The 14558-nt window shown below is 50.8% G+C and overlaps 2 protein-coding genes across 2 annotated transcripts in view; both read left to right on the top strand.

Moving 5' to 3' along the window:
- Positions 1 to 14558, top strand: part of lactb (lactamase, beta) — a 69530-nt gene that overhangs the window by 13667 nt on the left and 41305 nt on the right. The gene's annotated exons all lie outside the window — the stretch shown is intronic.
- LOC122542623 (vimentin-like) lies at positions 7829 to 9607 on the top strand. Its single transcript, XM_043680601.2, has one exon. The coding sequence runs from the start codon at positions 7906 to 7908 to the stop codon at positions 8953 to 8955; it is 1050 nt and encodes a 349-aa protein (XP_043536536.1). The 5' UTR covers positions 7829 to 7905; the 3' UTR covers positions 8956 to 9607.

Below are 14558 nucleotides of genomic sequence, written 5' to 3'. Positions count from 1 at the left end.
GATATGGGACAAGTGCAGGGGAAAGGGGTTAGCGTGGATGGATGTTTTGGTCAGCATGGACCAGTTTGTGCCAAAGGGTCTGTCATCATGCTGTGGGACCCAATGAACAGTAAAGCAGTGAACCAGCAATGGGAAATGGTAATCAGTGGAGATTTATTTAATCTCTTATGAAGCTGCCACACATTCATACAGACCGGAGTCTCAGTTAATCGTCTGATGCCCTTTATTCCCCATCTCATCCTGTCTGCTTCCCACCTCATTTCCTTGCCCCTGTATCTGCTGGTACTTTAATTCTGCAGTGTCGCTCATAGTATTATATGAAACATCTTGGTTTCCATTGAACATAAATACTTATAATAACTAGTGGAAGGGCTCATGTGGTGCAATAGTCTGGGCCAACTTCTAGGCCAAAAGGTTCAAGTCCCACGTTAAAAATCACACAACACCAGGTTATAGTCCAACAGGTTTAATTGGAAGCACTAGCTTTCGGAGCGACGCTCCTTCATCAGGTGGTTGTGGAGGACACAATTGTAAGACATAGAATTTATAGCAAAAGTTTACAGTGTGATGTAATTGAAATTATGCATTGAAAAATACCTTGATTGTTTGTTTAATCTCTCATCTGTTAGAATGACCCTGATAGTTTCACTTCTTTCATATGTATATCACAAAACGTTTTTTTAAAAGTTATATTCTCAGGTTAACTGTAACAATTGGTGTCAGCGCAGATAAGATGTTGAAGGTGTTAGCCCCCTGTGTTCCCTGTCTGTGCCATAATGTTTAGACTGATTCTAATCTAAACAGTGAGTTCACAGAGTCTTACATGGATTCATGCAGTTTTTGAGCAAAGTACAATGTAACTGTGCAAGTACAAATTCACCCCACAAATGTATATATGTGTGTGTGTGTGTGTGTGTCTGGGGTGGGGATTTGTGAGTGTCTGTGTCTGTGTGCGTGGTCTAAGTCTGTGAGAGGATGCAAGTGTGAGTGTGGGAGTGTGAGTGTCTGTATGCGTGTCTGTGCATAGGAGTGCCTGTGTGTGTGTGTGTGTGTGTGAGAGTGTGTGTGCGTAGGAGTGTCTGTGTGTGTGTGTATAGTGCAATGATGGTCACCTGTAGTGTGACATGAACCCAAGGTCCCGGTTGAGGCCCTCCCTATGGGTACCGAACTTAGCTATCAGCCTCTACTTGGCCACTTTTCGCTGCTACCTGTCCCGAAGTCCGCCTTGGAGGATGGTCACCCGAAGGTCCAAGGTCCAGCGTCCTGGACCACTGAAGTGCTCTCCAACTGGGAGGGAACACTCCTGTCTGTTGATTGTTGTGCGGTGTCCATTCATCCTTTGCCGTAGCCTCTGCTCAGTTTCACCAATGTACCATGCCTCCGGGCATACTTGTCCCATGTTCCTGAGGCATGTATCAGGACATGTTTAAACAGTTTGACAAAAAAGAATTCAATAATAACTGGCTGTGGCATAAGGTCTTCAGAGATGGGGAGGTGTGGTAATAATATCAGTGGGAGGCACGGTGGGATGCACTGCTGCCTCACAGCACCAGGGACCCAGGTTCAATTCCTGCCTTGGGCGGCTGTCTGTGTGGAATTTGCACATTCTCCCTGTGTCTGTCTGGGTTTCCACTGGGTTCTACAATTTCCTCCCACAATCCAAAGATGTGCAGGTGAGGTGAATTGTCCATGCAAAATTGCCTAGTGTTCAGGGATGTGTAGGTTAGGTGCATTAGTCATTGGGAAATATAGAATAATAGGGTTGGGGAGTGGGTCTGGATGAGTTACTCTTTAGAGGGTCGGTGTGGACTTGTTGGGCCAAAGGGCCTGTTTCCACACAAAATGGATTCTATTCTATCTATCTATCTATACAGGAAGTCCCCGGGTTATGAACGCCTGCACTTAACAAAACTAACCTCTGTAAAGCCTATTATTTTAATCAATCTGAGTTACATACTAACGAATGGGCAGACTACTTTGCGCATATCTGTTCCAACTTAAATACAAATTTGACTTATGAACAGCCTTAAAAACAGAATTCGTTTGTAACTCGGGGACTTCCGGTAATCCAGAAGGCTAATGTTCTGAGCATCACGGGTTCAACTCCCAGCTTGAGACATGATGTGATTTGACATCTGGAAATAATCACCATTAAACCAACGGACAAGGGGGCGCAGTAGTTGGTGCACTGACCACCCTCACACGGCGCAGGACTCCACTCCTTCCGCTCCAATCCCAACCTCTTCGTTAAGACAAGGGAGGGGCACTGTGGTAGTTTGGCGCACTGATCTCTACACCGCTGAAGCCAGGCGCCAACTCATGGCCTACTGTCCCCTTGACCACGACCTCAACTCCCATCACCAAACCATCATATCCCAGACCATCCATAACCTCAGCACCTCAGGAGATCTCCCATCCACAGCCTCCAACCTCATAGTTTCCCAACCCCGCACCGCCCGGTTCTACCTCTTACCCAAAATTCACAAATCTGACTGCTCAGTCGACCCAACGTTTCCGCCTGCTTCTACCCCACAGAATTTATCTCCATATATCTTGACACTATCCTGTCCCCCTTGGTCCAGGAACTCCCCACATACATCTGGGACACCACCCAAGTCCTCCATGACTTGCATTTCCCCAGCCCCCAAAGCATCATCTTCACCATGGACACATCCATTCACCATGGCAAAGGTCTCCAAGCCCTCCGTTTCTTCCTCTCCGGCCGATCCAACCAGTACCCTTCCACTGCCATGCTCATTCGATCGGCTAAACTGGTCCTTACCCTCAACAATTTCTTCTTTGAGTCCTCCCACTTCCTTCAAACCAAAGAGATAGCCATGGGCACCTGCATGGGCCCCAGCTATGCCTGCCTCTTCGTTGGATACATGGAATACCCATCTACCGTAGCTACACTGGCACCATCCCTCACTTCATTGATGATTGTATTGGCGCCACCTTGTTGAGGAGGTTGAACAGTTCATCAACTTCATTAACACCTTCCCCCCGACCTTAAGATCACCTGAACTATCTCGGACAGCTCCCTTCCCTTCCTGCACCTCGCCGTCTCCAACTCCAGCAACCAACTCAACATGGACATCTGTTTCAAACTCACCAACTCCCACTGTTATCTGGATTACACCCCCTCCCACACCCCCTCATGTAAAAATGCAATCCCTTATTCCCAATTCCTCAGCCTCCGCCATATCTGTTCCCAGGAGGAGCAATTCCACTTGAGGACATCCCAGATGGCCTCCTATTTCAAGGACTGCAAATTCCCCTCCCACGTGATTAACAATGCCCTCAAACACATCCCTTCCATTTCCCGCACCTCTGCCCTTGAACCCCATCCCATCCACTGCAACAAGGACAGAACACCCCTTGTCTTCATATTCCACCCCACTAACCTCCAAATACAGCGCATTATATTCCACCCCCTACAGTTAAACCCCATCACCAGTGATATATTTCCTTCCCCACCCCTATCTGCGTTCCGCAGAGACTATTTTCTCTGTGACTCCTTCGTTAGGTCTATGACCCCCACCAAGCCACCCTCCACTCCCAGTACCTTCCCTTGCCACCGTAAGGTATAACATCTGTGCCCACAACTCCCCCCACACCTCCATCCAAGGCCCTAAAGGATCTTTTCACATCCAGCAGAGACTTTCCTGCACATCCACCCACATCACCTACTGTGTCTGCTGCTGTTGACATGGTCTCCTCTACACTGGGGAGACAGGACACCAACTTGCAGAATGTTTCAGGGAACATCTCTGAGAAACACACACCAAACAACCCCACCACCCTGTGGCCGAACACTTCAACTCCCCCTGCCACTCCACCAAGGACATACTGGTCCTGGGCCTCCTCCACCACTGAATCTTAGCTACCTGATAACTGGAGGAAAAATGCTTCATTTTCCGCCTTAGGACCTGCCAACCACACAGCATCAACATCGGCTTCACCAGTTTCCTTATCTCCCCTCCCCCCACCTCATCCCAGATCCAACCCTCCAACTCGGCACCACCCTCTTGACCTGTCCATCTTCCTTCCTTCACTTATCCACTCCACCCTCCCCTCCGACCTATCTCTATTCACCCCCCACCTGCATCTACCTATTGCCTTCCCAGTTACCTTCCCCCCCCCACCCCTTCCTGATGAAGGGCTAATGCCTGAAATGTCAACTCTCCTGCTCTTCGGATGGCTGCCTGACTTGCTGTGCTTTTCCAACGCCACACTTTTTGACTCTGGAAATAAAGCTAGCCTAACAACTACTCATCTGTCCTACAGGAAAGGAAATCTGCCATCCAGACCTATAGAATGTGGTTAATTCTTAACTGCTCTCTGGACAATTAGGGATGGGCAATAAATACTTCCCATGAATGGGAAAAGAAAGGCTTCCTTATTATTGTGCAGACACAACCTGTATTTATACACAGACTTCTCATGATAACAGTGAGTTGAATGTTATCATTTTATGACAGGAGTGTTTTCTCTGAGTGGGGTAGTGTCGCTTAACAGCCACCATATCATGTTGTTAAATAAGTGGCATTAGACAATTGGTTCAGTTCCATTGTGGAGTGGAAATTGCAGCCCAGAAGAGGATCTGTCAACTCTAATTTCTACCCGACGAAAGAAAATAATTGATTGAATGTCAAGAGGGTTTGAGGTTGTGACATTTCAGTGCAGGTTGTTTGAGTGGGGCAGAGAGGATTGAGTGGGGGCATGGGGATTATGTGAGGGAGGAGTTGGAGTGGATGTGGGTATTGACTGTGTTGGGGGGAAGCTGATGGGGATGAATGAGTAGGTTGGGAAGGAGATAGCATGGGGGAGTGGGGAAGGGGATGGCGTGGGGGAGTGGGGAAGGGGATGGCGTGGGGGAGTGGGGAAGGGGATGGCGTGGGGAAGGGGATGGCGTGGGGGAGTGGGGAAGGGGATGGCGTGGGCGAGTGGGGAAGGGGATGCTGTGAGGGAGTGGGGAAAGCGATGGAGTGGGGAATGGGATGGCGTGGGCGAGTGGGGAAGGGGATGGCGTGGGCGAGTGGGGAAGGGGATGGCGTGGGCGAGTGGGGAAGGGGATGGCGTGGGGGAGTGGGGAAGGGGATGGCGTCTGGGAGTGGGGAAGGGGATGGCGTGGGCGAGTGGGGAAGGGGATGCTGTGGGGGAGTGGGGAAAGCGATGGAGTGGGGAAGGGGATGGCGTGGGGGAGTGGGGAAGGGGATGGCGTGGGGGAGTGGGGAAGGGGATGGCGTGGGCGAGTGGGGAAGGGGATGGCGTGGGCGAGTGGGGAAGGGGATGGCGTGGGGAATGGGATGGCGTGGGCGAGTGGGGAAGGGGATGCTGTGGGGGAGTGGGAAAGGAGATGGCTTGGGAGAGTGGGGAAGGGGGTGGCGTGGGGGAGTGGGGAAGGGGATGGAGTGGGGAAGGGGATGGAGTGGGGAAGGGGATGGTATGGGGGATTGGGAAAGTGGACGGCGTGGGGGAGTGGGGAAGGGGATGGTATGGGGGATTGGGAAAGTGGACGGCGTGGGGGAGTGGGGAAGTGGACGGCGTGGGGGAGTGGGGAAGTGGACGGCGTGGGGGAGTGGGGAAGGGGACGGCGTGGGGGAGTGGGGAAGGGGACGGCGTGGGGGAATGGGAATAGCGTGGGGGAACGGGGATGGCGTGGGGGAGTGGGGAATGGGGATGGTGTGATGGAGTGGGGAAGGGGATGGCGTGGGGGAATGGGGATAGCTTGGGGGAATGGGGAAGGGAATAGCAAGGGGGAATGGGAATAGCGTGGGGAAGGGGCTGGCGTGGGGGATTGGGGAAAGCGATGGAGTGGGGAATGGGGATAGCGCAGGGGAACGGGAATAGCATGGGGAAGGGGATAGCGTGGGGGAGTGGGGATGGGATAGTGTGGGGGAACTGGAATAGCATGGGGAAGTGGATGGCGTGGGGGAGTGGGGAAGGGGATGGTGTGGGGAAGCGGATAGCGTGGGGGAATGGGGATAGCGTGAAGGAGTGGGGAAGGGGATGGCATGGGGGAGTGGGGAAGCGGGTAGCGTGGGGGAACGGGAATAGCGTGGGGAAACGGGAATAGCGTGGGGAAATGGGAAGAGCGTGGGGAAGGGGATGGCGTGGGAGAGTGGGGAAGGGATTGTGTGGGGGAACAGGAATAGTGTGGGGAAAGGGATGGCGTGGGGGAGTGGGGAAGGGGATGGCATGGGAGAGTGGGGAAGGGGATAGCATGGGGGAATGGGGATGGCGTGGGGGAAGGGGATGGCGTGGAGGAGTGGGGAAGGGATAGTGTGGGGAAGGGGATGGCGTGGGGGAGTGGGGAAGGGGATGGCGTGGGGGAGTGGGGAAGGGGATGGCGTGGGGGAGTGGGGAGTGGGGAAGGGGATGGCGTGGGAGAATGGGGAATGGGGATAGCGTGGGGGAATGGGGATGGCGTGGGGGAAGGGGATGGCGTGGAGGAGTGGGGAATGGGGATAGCGTGGGGGTACGGGAATAGCGTGGGGGTACGGGAATAGCGTGGGGGTACGGGAATAGCGTGGGGAAGGGGTTGGCGTGGGGGAGTGGGGAAGGGGATCACGTGGGGGAATGGGGATAGCGTGGGGATAGCGTGGGGGAATGGGGATAGCGTGGGGGAATGGGAATAGCGTGGGGGAGTGGGGAAGGGGATGGCGTGGGGGATTGGGGAAAGCGATGGAGTGGGGAATGGGATGGCGTGGGGGAGTGGTGAAGAGGATAGCGTTGGGGGAGTGGGGAAGGGGATGGCGTGGGGGAGTGGTGAAGAGGATAGCGTTGGGGAAGGGGATGGCGTGGGGGATTGGGGAAAGCGATGGAGTGGGGAATGGGATGGCGTGGGGGAGTGGGGAGTGGGGAAGGGGATGGCGTGGGGGAGTGGGGAAGGGGATGGCGTGGGGGAGTGGGGAAGGGGATGGCGTGGGGGAGTGGGGAAGGGGATGGCGTGGGGGAGTGGGGAAGAGGATGACGTGGGCAAGTGGGGAAGAGGATGGCGTGGGGGAGTGAGGAAGAGGATGGAGTGGGGAAGGGGATGGAGTGGGGAAGGGGATGGAGTGGGGAAGGGGATGGAGTGGGGAAGGGGATGACGTGGGCAAGTGGGGAAGAGGATGGCTTGGGGGAGTGGGGAAGGGGATGGCGTGGGCGAGTGGGGAAGGGGATGGAGTGGGGATGGGGATGACATGGGCGAGTGGGGAAGGGGATGGAGTGGGCGAGTGGGGAAGGGGATGGAGTGGGGATGGACGGGAGAGTAAGTGGCGTGCGGAAAGGCATAGTGAGGGTTTGGTGGAATGGGGAGGAGATTATGGGATGGAGAGGCTTGTGTGGCCCAGGGTTTGAATTGGGGTGGGGTGCAGATAGTATGGGGGAGGGGTTGTCATGCTGGCTAGAGAGGGAGTCGGGGCGGGTTTGCCAGGGGCATCGTGTGTATTTCAGGGGCAGCAACGTGGGTGTGGGCGGAGCCTGCGTCTGTGTCGTAACAAAGGAGCCAATGCTGGGCGGGGCTTGAGTAGGGGTCGTGGGGCGTGGCTTGAGCTGACGTGGGGCGGTGTTTTTGTTGTGGGCGGAGTCAGCGTCTGGCAACTTTTGAATACCGCGGGGTCAGGATCAGATCAAATTGGGCGCGGTTTGAGCGGGGCGGGGCTTTGACGTGGGCGAAGTTGAATGGGGGGGCGGGGTTATGATGTGGGAGGGGCGGCTTGAATGGGAAGCGGGGACGGTGAGGGGTGTCAAATATGGGCGTGGCCCATGGTTGTGAAGGGGGGGCGGGGCCAGTATCGGGCGTGGTTTGAATGGGAGGCGGGGCCGCGCGCCCCTCGCCCCGCCCCCTGTCGCTGTCTCCCTTGTCTCCAACGGTCCGTGGTGCTATTGCTTCAGGTTGGGGGCTGAGTGCACACAGGGATGTTTTCCTGCTCTAGGACCTCGTCGCCGGGCTCGGCCACCTGCACGACCGCCGCCCCCTGCCAGGAGCGGCAGAATGAGGTGGCTGCCTGCGAGGTTGCCGAGAAGGACCTCCAGGAGGGCATGCAGGAGGGCAAGGAGCAGATCAAGGAGCTGAATGAGCGCTTTGCCAAGTACATCAACAACACTGTGCTGAACCTGCAGCGCAAGAACAAGGAGCTCCTGGCTGAGCTCAAGAAGCTGGAGAAAGAGGAGTTCATAGCAGTGGAGAAAGCTTACCAGAAAGACTACCAGGATTTCCAAGCCAGAGTGGATGAGATCCAGAACGAGCTGGTGCTCCTCAAACTGGAGAAGGACAAGCTCAAGGCCAGGCTGGAGAAGGAGTGCCAGCTGAAGCGGGAATTCGACCGTGACTTCCAGCACCTGAAGAAGAGCTACGAGGACGCGACTGCGGGCCTGGAGAAGCTCCAGTGCCAGTACAAGCTGCTGGAGGCCCAGCTGGCTCAGCTCAAGCTGGTGCGCGACCAGGAGCGCATCTACTGGCAGCAGAAGGTGGACAACCTGCAGAACCTGGACCAGGCGGAGAGCAGCACCCTGGACCTGGAGCAGGCCCTGCGCAACATGCGCCAGGAGTACGACCAGATGGCCCGCCGCAACAAGGAGGAGCTGCAGCGCTACCGCCACAAGTTCGAGGAGAACAGCGTGCCGCTGCAGAAGATCAAGAAGGAGACCGAGATCTACCGCAACATGGTGACTGACCTGCGGCTGCGGGACGAGATGCACAAGAACCACCTGCAGGAGAAGGAGCGGGAGATCAGCCGGATCAAGGAGTACAACAAGTCCCTGGATAAGAAGATCGAAGCGCAGACCACTGATTTTCAGACTCTGGTGGCGGTGAAGAACGGGCTGGAGCAAGAGCTATCTGGCTACAAGAGCCTCTTGAATCAAGTGGAGAAGAAGGCAAGGGACTATAACGCTCCAGTTTGCTTAACAGCCCCTCCTCCGCCTCCTCCCAAACCCGCTGAGGATGTGAACAAGATGTGGTGTTAGTGCTCTATAAGGACGTTCACGGTTACATCATATGTGTATACACTGATTTTATTTTGAATTTTGTGAGCAATGCTTAAAAGACCCTTTAAATTAGATAACAGCAATCTGAGTATTTTGTTAATAACTGTCAAATCTGTTATCAGGCACAACAATGTTATGCCCTGAATATTTTTTGGAAATTCATCTAACCTTTGCTTTTAACTATTTATGATGCGCAAACAGTGTCCCCATTAATGTACAAAAGGTTCTTAGAATGTCTGTAAGATGGAACATGTTATAAGAACAGATTTGTTTTTGTTCAAAGTGCCCCAATTCTATCACAACTCAAACCCAGAAGGTGCACCTTTTGGCCACACAGCTTCACAAGTATGAAGTTCACAAGTTCCAGTTAACTTTGCTGGTTGCCATCTCGTCAAGTTAGTTGGTGTCATTAATTTTAATTTTTTTTTTCTGTGAGTATTTGGCACATACGCAATTTTGTCAATCAGAGGGAAGTCTAAACAGTAATAGTTTGCAACACGATACCATTTTAGCTTTTCAGGTATTCCCTTTCATTCAAAACAGTGTGAGAAAAGTAAAGTTTGATCATTTAAAATGTGTAACAGATGTTACCTTCCGTCCTAATTTCATCATTAAACCACATCGTAAACAATATTTGGAGTGATATTTTGTGATAAGTTCAAAAAGTGTATCAGTCACCATGTAGGTATATTTGACATTAATTCCACACAAAGACTTATGCTGTGCTATTAATGGAGCAAAACTAGGTACTTTTGATGTTTTACAATCAGTACAATATATTCCTTTTACAAGTTCTACATTAATTCTTCTGGTAGAACCTGCAGTAGAGGCAGAACACAACACCCTTGAGTTATCAGGAAAGAAGAGCTGCACCAAGTTCATATAACCTTGCTAATCTTCAGGACACCTTCTGCAGAGATGGTTTGCAACCAAGGCTAAACAACTTCACATACTCTGCTGGATGGAGCACCCATTGCTAAAAGTATCCCTCTAGATGTCAACCCAGGCTTCAGAGCTGCAGCTCATTGAGATTATCTGGGGCGGGGCCCAAACTCAACCCAACCGAAACCAACCGTTTTGACTAAGCTAAGAATGTCATCACTCAGCCATAGGTCATGCTGCTGTTAAGACCCTGAAATTGTCTCCGCTGGCCACATCATAGTGCAGGGGTCTATCTTCATGCAGCTCCACGCTTGGTACAGTTGTGAGCTGAGCAACTACTTTCTTTCCCCCAGTAACAATATCTGAGCATTAAGATGCAGAAATGTAGGTGAAAGTGCAAAGGGCACGGTTTACATTTCATCAATATTAGGCAGGAATCAAGTCAGGAAAGCCTTTTGTATTTCCATTTGTAAGCTAATGAAGATTTTAAAACGCTTTGCTTTTTCTAAAGGCCACCGCTATTCGTTTTCATATTTGTTCATCGCATATTGCTGGCTTAGTCGGCGACACTTATTGCCCAACACGTCTGAATTAAAACTATGTGTACCGTATTGAAATAGAATCAGTAATAGATTCATATTATGTAAAGTTAGTACTGGAAATGGGAAGTGAAGAGTGTCAGGGTGGTGGAAGCATGTCTTTTAGTATTGAATACACTTTTCCTTTCACTCAGCTTTTGTGTTTCACAATGCATATTTCTGTCTGTTCCTTAAATCCAAGTGTTTCCAATTTCTCCATGTGATTTTGTCAACAGGGAGCAAACGGCAGTGATTAACAGGAGAATAGATTAGAAGTTGCAAATAGCTTCATCCTTCATGAAAACTCCTTTCATTTCATCCATCCAAGTTTTTTGCAGCCATGCCCTGTGCATTATGAAAACCCAAATAGGATTACAAGTGTAAAAAGAATGAGGAAAGATGAGATTTTGTAATAGCATCTAGTTAAGAGACAGCATCATTAAGGTTTTAAAGTATGAAGTGGTAGAGATAAAGTGAAAGCAGAATATTATTACAACTGGTGAAAAGTTTAATTTCGATAATGCCTCAATGCATTCTGGCAAACTACTCCAAATGTTTATCTTTATTTCTCCTTTATTTCATGAGATGTGGAAGTCATTAGTAAGGTCAGTATTTGTAATCCACTCCTTCAGCTATGTGGCTTACTCGACCACAGCTATGTGGCTTACCTCAGGCGACTGACTGTGTGGAGTTTGCACATTCTCCCCGTGTCTGCGTGGGTTTCCTTCGGGTGCTCCGGTTTCCTCCCACAGTCCAAAAAATGTGCAGGTTAGGTGAATTGGCCATGCTAAATTGCCTGCAGTGTTAGGTGCAGGGGTAAATGTAGGGGAATGGGTCTGGGTGGGTGCGCTTCGGCGGGACGGTGTGGACTTGTTGGGCCGAAGGGCCTGTTTCCTCACTAAGTAATCTAATCTAATCTAATCTAATTTGAGAGGGAATTAAGAGGCAACCACATTATGGTGGTTTTGAGGTTGCTTTTAAGAATAGCAGCTTCCTTCCCTAAAGGATGTTAGTGACCAAGTTTTTACAACAATCAATGTTAGCTTCACGAATACCACTGGTTTAGCTCAGTTGGCTGGATTGTTGGTTTACAGAGCACTGTGATGCCAACAGCATGGGTTCAATTCCCATTACCGGTTTGAGGTTACCATGAAGGACTCTGATTCTCAACCTCTTCCCTCACCTAAAGTCTGGTGGCCCTCAGGTTAAATCACCACCAGTCGCTTCTCTCTCTAATGACAGAGCAGCCCCTCTCGTCTGGTAAGACTATGGCGACACAATCAACCAACCACCATTTTCAATCCAAGTTTCATTAATTGGATTTAAATTTCGCTAATGGTTGTGATGGGATTTGAACCCATGTCCTTTAAAGCATTAGTCTGGGCTTCTGGATTATGGATCAGTGGTGCTGGAAGAGCACAGCAATTCAGGCAGCATCCGGCGAGCAGCAAAATCAACATTTCGGGCAAAAGCCCTTCATCAGGAATAAAGGCAGAGAGCCTGAAGCGTGGAGAGATAAGCTAGAGGAGGGTGGGGGTGGGGATAGAGTAGCCTAGAGTACAATAGGTGAGTGGGGGAGGAGATGAAGGTGATAGGTCAGGGAGGAGAGGGTGGAGTGGATAGGTGGAAAAGGAGCTGGGCAGGTCGGACAAGTCCGGACAGGTCAAGGGGACAGTGCGGGCTGGAAGTTTGAAACTAGGATGAGGTGGGGGAAGGGGAAATGAGGAAGCTGTTGAAGTCCACGTTGATGCCCTGGGGTTGAAGTGTTCCGAGGCGGAAGATGAGGCGTTCTTCTTCCATGCGTCTGGTGGTGAGGGAGCGGCGGTGGAGGAGCCCCAGCACCTCCATATCCTCGGCAGAGTGGGAGGGGGAGTTGAAATGTTGGGCGACGGGGCGGTTTGGTTGATTGGTGCGGGTGTCTCGGAGATGTTCCCTAAAGCGCTCTGCTAGGAGGCGCCCAGTCTCCACAATGTAGAGGAGACCGCATCGGGAGCAACGGATACAATAAATGATATTAGTGGATGTGCAGGTAAAACTTTGATGGATGTGGAAGGCTCCTTTAGGGCCTTGGATAGAGGTGAGGGAGGTTTTACAGTTCCCTCCCATCCTGGCACTTTCCCCTGCCACTGCAGGAACTGTAAAACCTGTGCCCACGCCTCCTCCCTCACCTCCATCCAAGGCCCTAAAGGAGCCTTCCACATCCATCAAAGTTTTACCTGCACATCCACTAATATCATTTATTGTATCCGTTGCTCCCGATGCGGTCTCCTCTACATTGTGGAGACTGGGCGCCTCCTAGCAGAGCGCTTTAGGGAACATCTCCGAGACACCCGCACCAATCAACCAAACCGCCCCGTGGCCCAACATTTCAACTCCCCCTCCCACTCTGCCGAGGACATGGAGGTCCTGGGCCTCCTTCACCGCCGCTCCCTCACCACCAGACGCCTGGAGGAAGAACGCCTCATCTTCCGCCTCGGAACACTTCAACCCCAGGGCATCAATGTGGACTTCAACAGCTTCCTCATTTCCCCTTCCCCCACCTCATCCTAGTTTCAAACTTCCAGCCCGCACTGTCCCCTTGACCTGTCCGGACTTGTCTGACCTGCCTAGCTCCTTTTCCACCTATCCACTCCGCCCTCTCCTCCCTGACCTATCACCTTCATCTCCTCCCCCACTCACCTATTGTACTCTATGCTACTTTCTCCCCACCTCCACCCTCCTCTAGCTTATCTCTCCACACTTCAGGCTCTCTGCCTGTATTCCTGATGAAGGGCTTTTACCTGAAACGTCGATTTTGCTGCTCGTCGGATGCTGCCTGAATTGCTGCGCTCTTCCAGCACCACTAATCCAGAATCTGGTTTCCAGCATCTGCAGTCATTGTTTTTACCCCCCTGGGCTTCTGGATTACTCTTGCAGAGACATTGTTAGTATGGCACCATCTCCCCCTTATAATTTCATTACTTTAAGGTAAAATACTGGATAGTTAGGGTATCAAGAAATGAGGCTGGATGGTTACAATGACCTTAGCTATGATTGCTGTTAGGAAAAAGTATGTTTGTTTATCAAGCATTTTCCAAGACCTCTTTGGCCTTCCCAAATTGCTTTACAGACAACAAAATAGTTTTGAAATGCAGTCACTGCTGTGTTGGATGGAGCAAGATAGTCAAGCACTTACAACTCAACTGCTCAAAGAAGCAATGAACTATGTTCTAGCAATGCTAGTTGAGGGATAAATATTGACTTAGAATGCCTGTTCTTCAAAGTAACACCATGGAAATTTTGGACATCTACTTGGAGTCTTCGGCTTACGATCCCATCTTACATATCAATGCAAGCTCATTTTGTACTCAGTCCAAATATGTTTAGCATTACGTACAGCTCGACACCAAATCTTTAAACATCCAGCATGCAGCATTGAAGCCAATCTTTTACAGCAGACCATAGTTCTACACTTTCTAGCTGCTCAAATCACATTAACCATACCACACATCCTTTTGTAATTCACACAGCTCTACAGAAACTACAGAAAAGTTGATGATTTGCATGTGATTAAAAAATCTTGACTATCTTTTTCAGTGCTTCAGGCTGATTACAAGAGCATTCTAACAATTGAGTTGGATCTGTAGCCAATGCTCCTGTGGAGTGGCAGGAGTGAGGAGTAACAGTAGACCAGAGCTTGATGAAACCCTGCCATCTTTCCACTTTGTTGCACTGAATGTTGAGTAAACAAGCACCTTAATTTTATTGTGCAGGATTTTACTTTTATTCATTCATGGGATGCAGACATGGTTATGTATTCTTACCATTTACTGTTCATCCCTAATTGTCCTTTGCAAAGGTCCTGGTGTGCTGTCTCCTTAAAATGCTTCAGTCCAGATAGTGGTAGGACTGAAATGCTGTTCGGAAGGGACTTCCAGGACTGTGACCCAACGACACTGAAGATATTGTGATATGGTTTGAATGTAAACATGGCCTTTGTAACTTGGTCAGAGCTCCATGGTAGTCATTATTTGCTTAGGAGTCACAGCCACAAACTTTAGCTCACAGCTCCACTTGGGGTCCTAACTTCCATTATGGGGATCCTAGTTCTGGACGGTAGAGGTCGCAGGTTTGGAAGATTCC

The sequence above is a fragment of the Chiloscyllium plagiosum genome, unplaced genomic scaffold, assembly GCF_037043375.1.
Source record: "Chiloscyllium plagiosum isolate Xiang-an unplaced genomic scaffold, Cpla_swu_hap1 HiC_scaffold_42, whole genome shotgun sequence".
Classification (NCBI taxonomy): Eukaryota; Metazoa; Chordata; class Chondrichthyes; order Orectolobiformes; family Hemiscylliidae; genus Chiloscyllium; species Chiloscyllium plagiosum.
The sequence above is the reverse complement of the archived record's forward strand: the minus strand, read 5'-3'. Positions and strand labels throughout refer to the sequence as shown.

Excerpts from the sequence above, each read along its gene's own strand:
- LOC122542623 (XM_043680601.2), top strand. The coding sequence starts at position 7,906 with ATGTTTTCCTGCTCTAGGACCTCGTCGCCGGGCTCGGCCACCTGCACG.